General features: G+C 41.2%; 1 protein-coding gene across 1 annotated transcript; it reads left to right on the top strand.

Moving 5' to 3' along the window:
* The first annotated feature begins 1,279 nt into the window (after positions 1–1,279).
* Positions 1,280–4,258, top strand: LOC140519534 (17S U2 SnRNP complex component HTATSF1-like). Its single transcript, XM_072632635.1, has one exon. It carries the CDS (start codon positions 1,394–1,396, stop codon positions 2,741–2,743), a length of 1,350 nt encoding a protein of 449 aa, XP_072488736.1. The 5' UTR covers positions 1,280–1,393; the 3' UTR covers positions 2,744–4,258.
* The last annotated feature ends 4,236 nt before the right edge of the window (positions 4,259–8,494 follow it).

Below are 8,494 nucleotides of genomic sequence, written 5' to 3'. Positions count from 1 at the left end.
ATATACCAAATATATATCTTACACTAATGGTTCCCTAATAAATAGCACATAGATTTATGTCTATATGTGAATATGTATGTGCATATAATATACATGGGGCAGCTAGGTGGTGCAGTGGATAGAGCACCAATGCAAGAGTCAGGAGGACCTGAGTTCAGATCTCACCTCAGACACTTGACACTCACTAGCTGTGTGACCTTGGGCAAGTCACTTAACCCCAACTGCCTCGTCCTGGGTCATCTCCAGTCATCCTGAAGAATATCTGGTCATTGGATTCAGATGGCTCTGGAGGAGAAGTGAGGCTGGTGACCTGCACAGCCCTCCCTCACTCAAAGCAAAGTCAAGTGCAAGTCATGTTGCCATTTCCCTGATGGCGTGGTCTTCTTCGGCAACGAAGGATGAACACACACACATGTATATACGTAGTGTATATGTGTATATATTCCCATATACATTCACACACCAGCTCTTGTCCAGTTTTCATAGCTATCAAAGCTCCAAACAGAACCAAGATGTTTGGGACACTCTTTGTGTGTATAGGTATACGTGTGTATGTGAATGTATATGCCCAAACATTCTCAAATGGATGTAATAATATATTTGTGTGCTCCATGCATGTACATGTTTACTCGTGTTTATGTACCCACATGTAGATCAATGCTATGTCACCATATGTAAGTATATTGTAAGCACATGTGCATATATACATACATTATACACACCATGTTACACATACCACATGGCATATGGCATAGTCTATCATGCACGCGCTATATGGTTGCTTCCCTAAAAGATGGCATTTTATACACACATGTATGTCACATCTGGGTGTGTAATGCTGACATATATGTCCATAGTTATAGATACCTATGTGTATGTAAACACGCCCACGGACTTGATTTTCAGAACTGTGCATATGTATGTACGTACTATGTATCTATGTAGGTGTATTTGCCTATGTCTACAAAATGCTAGAGGACATAAATCCCCCATGTACAAAAATACTGATGGCAGCTTTTTTGGGTGGCGGCAAAGGGCTGGGGACTAAGGGGCAGGCCGTCCTTTGGGAGCAGGCTGACTCCAGGACGGCAGAAGCACGTAGGAGGACACGCGCTATCAGAAATGATGCCGTCACTGGAGGGCGGCCGTCAGCGGTCTCAGCTGCAGTTGCATCAGCCCACCACAGAGGTCGCTGTGACTGCCGCCGCCGCCGCCAACACCGCCCCCTGCTCAGCCGCGGCCCGCGCAAGCGCGCTGCCCTCCTCTCCTCTCCGCGCCCCGCCCCTCCGCTCCCGGACGTGTTCCCGCGTCCTCCTTCTTCTTCCGCTTGCCTCCACAGGTCCGGAGATCCCACCGGGACTGAGCGCCTGAGGTGCCTGCCCAGAGCGGAGATATGAGCAGCTGCAGGCGGGACGTCAATGAGGAGTTCAACGAGCAGCTGAGGCTTCAGCAGCTCCAGGAAGAGGCCAGGCTGGCGGCCAGCGGCTCGCCCGAGGGGCCCGAGGGAGATGACCCTTACACTTTCGTGGACCCGGCGGATGGCACCGCCTACGAGTGGGACCGGGACAAGAAGGCTTGGTTCCCTAAGATTACGGAAGATTTCCTTGCCAATTATCAGGCTAATTATGGGTTCCCCGCTGATAGCTCCTCTTCTTCCGGTGGGCAAAAAGAGAAACGGGCTGATGTGGATATAAAAGCATCCCCCAAACCTGCAGATCAAAAAGCCACACCGAACGCTGACAAGAAGCAGAAAGGTGAGAAGAGAAAGCCTGAACCAGGATGGTTTCACGTGGAGGAAGACAAAAATACCAACGTGTATGTGACTGGCTTACCTCCAGACATTACAAAGGATGAGTTTGTGCAGCTCATGTCCAAGTGTGGCATCATCATGAGAGACCCACAGACAGAAGAATATAAAATCAAGCTTTATAAAGATAAACAAGGAAACCTTAAAGGAGATGGACTTTGCTGTTATTTGAAGAGGGAATCTGTGGACCTAGCGCTAAGACTTCTGGATGATGATGAAATCAGAGGCTACAAATTGCACGTGGAAATGGCAAAGTTTCAGCTAAAGGGAGAATACGATGCCAGCAAAAAGAAGAAGAAATGCAAAGACTACAGGAAAAAGATGTCTCAGCAACAAAAGCAGCTGGACTGGCGGCCTGAGAAGAAAGCCAACACTACTCGACTGCGCCATGAGCGGGTGGTCATCATCAAGAATATGTTCCATCCCAAGGATTTCGAGGCTGATCCTCTGGTACTGAATGAGATCCGGGAAGACCTCCGGACAGAGTGTGAAAAGTTTGGGCAAGTCAAGAAGGTCCTTCTCTTTGACCGACACCCTGACGGGGTGGCCTCAGTGTCCTATAAAGAACCAGAAGAAGCTGACCTGTGTATCCAAGCCCTCCACGGCAGGTGGTTTGGCGGTCGTCAGTTAAACGTGGAAGTATGGGACGGTGTGACTGATTTTCAGGTGGAGGAGACATCACGAGAGAGGGAAGAAAGACTGAAAGGTTGGGAGTCGTTTTTAGAGCATCATAACAAACAGAAAGAAACGGATTACTCCGATCCAAATTCTGCTTCCGGAAGTGTGGGCCTGGTAAAAGGGAAACCATCAGTAGCAGATATGACCTCACCTGGAGCAAAGGAGGAAGCTGGTAATGGGGAATACAGTAGAGGAGGGATCCAGTCTAAAGACAGCACTTTGGGCCACGGTCGTAATCAAGACCAGGCATGCCATTAACCCCTTAAGCATGCTTTGTAGGGCCTTGTTTGGATTTCTTTCTTTGTGCTTCTGGGTGATTACTGGTAGTGTTTCCATGAATACATGCATATTAATCAGATGTCATCCACTTAGTGCTTTGAAGTTTTCATTAACAGCAGTATTTAATGAGGAACTAAAAATATTTGTTAATGGGCTGACTTAGTGAAACATCCCAAGTCCCTGGTGCGAGTGAACTGAATTTGTTTATGTCAGATCCTTGCTTGTAAAGTCTCTAAAAGGTATCTCATGTGTGAAATATGTTGTAGTCTAACTTCGAAATTTGTGATCATAAAACTAAAAATAATTTGGTAATATTTAAATTGATTTAAGGCTTAAGTTGAATTTTAAATACAACTTAAATGTTTTTCTATTTTTAAACAAATGATGAAAGTGATGGTTTCAGAGCAACCTAGGAAGACTGGTATAAAATGATGCAGAGTGAAGTGAGTAGAACCAGTAGAACAATTTATACAGGAAGAACAGTATTGGAAAGGCAAACATCTGAAAGACTTAAGAACTCTGATCATCATGATAACCAACCATGATTCCAGAGAACCCATTATGAAACATGCTACCATCTCTTGAACTGAGAGGTGATGGACTCAGGGTGCAGAATGAGATATATTTTTTGGACATGACCAATGCAGGAATTTGTTTTGCTTGACTATGCATATTTGTTACAAGGGTTTTGCTTTGTTTTGTTTTCAGTGGGAGAGGGGAGGTGGGAGGGAGATAATAGATTTTTGTTCATTGAAAAAACATTTAATTAAAAAAAGAAAAGTAGCTGGATCAGACAAATTATACACAAAGAAATCTGTGCTGGATTTAATCTATTTTTCAAAATATTGAGGGATTGATTTTCAGCATATTTCAAAGAAGTATATGAAATGATTGGAAGAAACCATGGGTGGTATTTCTTCAACATTTCAATACTTTGCTAGACTTTGAGCTCATCAGTGTGGGTATTCCCTTCACTGTTGAAGATTGCAGCCTAATTTAAATCTCTTTCAAATCCTCCCATAAATCTCCCTCAAGGGATAGTGCTGGGGGGCTTCCTCTAGATCTCTTGACATTGGTTATCCTTCAATTCCCATTTGTGATTGGCCCTCTCTTTCTGGTAATACACCTGTCTGATAACAGTCTTCATGATACTTCTCCTGCAGAATTCTTCATTGATAATGTGTTACGAGTATTATCACCCAAAAATGGTGACTGAGAGGACATTAGCAACAACTGATCTATATAGTTATGTGTTTATCTCTGTAAAATTTTTGAGATTAACTTATGTACATACCTAGAGTGTCCTTGATGAAAATATAAGAAGGGAATACATGGGCTCTTGTAGACAATTTTCTACAACAGACCACATCTTTACAGTCACAGAATTGATTGAGAGGTATGGGGAATACATGATCCTACTGTGTTTATTGTTATTACCAAAAAAAAAAAAAGTTTGAGTCAGTAAAGTACAATAAAAAACTCTTCTAAAACTCATACAAGATTCTGTGATAAATGTAACCACAGGGATAATGTTGTTCAACAGTTCTTTTCCCAATTGAATGCAAACTCCTTGAGGACAAGGATTATTTTGAATAAATGCTTGTAGATTGATTTTCTTGATTATCATTATCAAGTAAGGCATAAATATATGTAATGGGGGATGGGATAATGAACCAGCTCTTCTGAGCAGATGCAGAATGTTCAGCTGATATAATCCCCATGTGTACTTAGGAGCATATGTGGACATTCTATAATTGGTTCTAGTCTGCTAACCATGTGGTGAAGAGGAGCTTCTTTGATTGGCCATGTCTCAAGAACTTGGAGACAGGAGGAGGAGGGAATTCAAAACGCACTCACTAGTAAACCAGAACTTGGCCCTTCTCTTGGTGTGATTTCTTCCTGCCTTGCAGCTTTCTGGTGAGAATAGAGGAGCAAGGAAGGGGCTTTCAGATCTATTCCTTCTGAGGCCAGCCCACCCTTAGTCTGAATATGGGCCTTGATTTTTGTTTCTTTATTTGTTCATTCCTTTTGGGTAACACTTGGACTCTGTGGCTTTGTGTTTTGGAAGGACAGCTGAGGCAGCTAATAATAGTAAAACTCCCACCTTTTTTGGAACACGTAGAGAGGAGAGGATTTTGTCTCTTCTCTCCACCTCCAGGGGCAATGATGTTTTGTAGCAGAAGCATATAACATCTGGACATGTGGTTGCCTAGGCATTTTTCTTCCTTTACTTTTCCTTGTTTGAACACAGGTTCACAATTTTGAGAAGTAGACATGTCCAGACTTGGGAGTTACCTCATGAGTTTAAGAATTCCCAAAATCCTGAGTGCAACAAGAAATCCAGTTGTGCAACAAGAAAAGATTTTCCTAATACTACTATTTTTTTTTTTTTGAGGAAAAGAGTACCATTACTAATATTAACATGCACCCGAAGAACTAAAGAGAGTCTGGTCTTGGGTGGGCAGGTGAAACAGACTTTACCAATCATCCATAATTTCTGTGAGTTGCCCAGATAGTGCATGTCAGAGGAATGTTCAGGAGTCTCTAAAAGTCTTTAATTTCCAGGGGAAGTCTATGAGTGAGATAAGCTATTGAATGTTGTGTTTTCTGTATTTTCAATCACACACAGACACCTTTGGGTCCTTTGCATCTTGTGACATTTCAGTGGTGAAGAAAGTAAAGGCTTTCTTAAACCCAATTTAAAAAAGAAGGAAGAAAGAGAGAGCGAAAAATTAGGAGAGTGAGTCACCAGGTCTGGGAGTAGAGTCCATGCTTGAGTTCGTAGCCCGTCAATCAAGCTTTGAGACCCTGAGCAGTAGTAGTTAAATATTTTCAAGACCCAACAGTTACTGAGAAGATTATTCATCTTAACAGTGATGCTGCCCTTGGATTTATACTTGGTGGGACCAATGTCCTGGTGAACTTGCATAAAGTCTGAGCCCATACTTCCTAGGGACTGAGGTGATACAGGGGCAAGTATGCCCCCAAAGTATTGGGGGGAATGTTTGTACTTCTGTGCTTCTTATATCAGTGGAGCAAAAGTCCCTTTGTAAAAAATAGATATTAACTGGTTAAATGGATCAAGGAAACTAGTCACTGGTGACTAACAGAAGGGGAAACAGTGGAATGGGAACCCAACCTGGCATCATAAAAGACATTTCAACCTCTCAAGGGTATTCCTTGAGGAGATGTAATCAGCCTTGCCCTGGAAGAGTAAGGCCAAAATATTTGATGTATTTATACTCCCCAAAGGTATTCTCCACTGTCATGAAGGAAGCCCTATGCAGAGTCCACATGGGGGACAGATTCCCTATAGATGTGGAGGGCCTTCAGATGCTCCTGTTTGCGGATGACATTAAAATGATGATTTCAAGCTCCCAAATATTACAGAGCTCTCTGATATCAATCAGCCTAATAATTCATGGAAGGGAAAAACTAAAGAATGAATGAAAAAACCTTTACTAAGCACTTAGTATGTGCAAAGTGTATATAATTACCATAGATGGATTATATAGATAGCTATAATATATATATGATAATAACCTACATTCATATATCACTTTGAATTTTAAGGGAGCATTTTCCTCATCACTAGTCTGAGGTAGATACAAGTACTGATACAATTGATGCTTAGTAAACTCTAGGGGCTCCCCATTAACTCTTAAGATCAAGAACAAATCTTTCTAGAATTAAATGCCCTTCATAACCTGCATTTCTGCACTTATTATGTATCCCTCCCCTTTGCAGACTCTATAGTCCTGCCACACTGAAGATCAACCTTCACACATGTCCTTCACACATGTATTCCATCTCCCAGTTTGGTACTTTGCATAGGTCTCCTCATATGCTTAGAATGTGCTCCCTTCCTCAGTGCCACTTCTTAGAATTTTGACTTTCAGAGCTTAGCTCAAATGTTTCCCTCTATGTTAGATCTTTTCTTGATTCTTCCAGCTGTACCTCCTTCATCCCACCCCCGAAATTACTATGTATGTAAAATCCCCATATGTACATATATATATATATATACATATATATATATATACATATACATTTACTTAGAAATATTATTTAATTTGATCTTCACAACAACTCTTCAGGGTAGATGCAATTATTATCCCCATTTTACAAGTGAAGAAACGGAAGGGAACAGAGGTTAAGTGACTTGTCCAGGGTCACACAGCTAGGAACTGTCTGAGGCAGGATTTCAGATTTGAACTCAGGCCTTCATGACTCTAGGCCCAGAGCTCTGTCCACTGCATCACAAGCTGCCTCAGAATGTAAGCTTTTCAAGGACTATTTAGTTTTTGTCCTTATATTCCAAGCACCTATCACACAGCCTAGAACATAGTATGCATTTAATCAGTGCTCATTCACGGATCAATACTATAGATAAATATCTGTATTGGTCCTAACCCACAACAAAGATTATATGTAGACTTTTTATTGTTGTTCAGTCGTTTTTCAGTCATGTCTGCCTCTGTGACCCCATTTGGAGTTTTTGTGGCAAAGATACAGGAGTGGTTTGCCATTTCCTTCTCCAGCTCATTTTATAGATGAGAAAACTGAGGAAAACAAGGTTAAGTGACTTACCCAGGATTACACATCTAGTAACTGTCTGAGGCCAGGTTTGAACTCAGGAAGATGAATCTTCCTGATTCTAAGTCTAGTGCTGTATCCACTGTGCCACTTAGCTACCTTAAACTTTTTCCCAGATCTGGGTTGTATAAAATCAGAGTTTAGCCTATACTTAGTGTTATATGTGTGTTTATATGGGGGAAGGGGTGTTTGCCCTTTTGAAGGGATAATCATTTTAGGGATACTGCATATATTCAATTGTGAATCACAGAGCACCATAATTTCAAAAGAATCAAGGACAATGGAAAGATGAATGGCAGGAGTAACTAGGCCATAACATATTACTAACAATGACTTTCCCTTGAGAAGTGGCATAAAAGACATGATCAAGGACCTGTGTGATCGAAAAAGAAGGTGGGGTACTGAGAGTAAGAGAATACCATCAGCTGTACCAGCATCCACAGAATTTTAAAAGGACCTGAAGAAGGCTTCCAGCACTCTGTAAGATTCCTCTGGGGGATTCACCGAGAGAAAAGAATTGAATAAGATGAAAATGCATGGATGGCAAGCAGCTTTTTAAAAAAGTGAAAACTATTTAAAAACCATATGAAAAGTTGCTTCATATCACTAACCATTAAAAATGTAAATCTAAACAAATCTGAGTTCTCACCTCTGAGCCTTTGCAGCAAATGGACAATAATCAGTGTTAGAGGGTTTGTGGAAAGATAGGCGTAGACATATATACTGTTAGTGATTACTGTGAAGTTGGTCCAAACGTTCTGAAAAAAAAATTTGGAATTGTGATTTTAAAAAAAGTTGATAAGATGTTAATACCCTTTGATCCAGAGATCAAATTGCTAATCACATACCCTCAAGGAGATCAAAGATAGAAAGAAAGGTCCAAAATACAGCAAATACTTGAGCAATGCTTTTTTATAGTGGCAAAGAACTGGAAACAAAGTAGTTGTCCATCAACTGGGGCCAAATTGGGGTCCATGAATTGTGGTATGTGAATGTAATAGAATATGAATGAGCTCTAACAAATAATTATGGTAAATACAGAGAAGCATGGGAAGACAAAAAGTTGATTTGAATGAAGAAGAACGAGGAAAGCAGCTTATGAGATGGCTACAACAACATAAATGGAAAGAAGGA

This window comes from Notamacropus eugenii, chromosome 1 (genome assembly GCF_028372415.1).
Source record: "Notamacropus eugenii isolate mMacEug1 chromosome 1, mMacEug1.pri_v2, whole genome shotgun sequence".
NCBI lineage: Eukaryota > Metazoa > Chordata > Mammalia > Diprotodontia > Macropodidae > Notamacropus > Notamacropus eugenii.
This window is presented reverse-complemented; position numbering and strand designations above follow the sequence as displayed.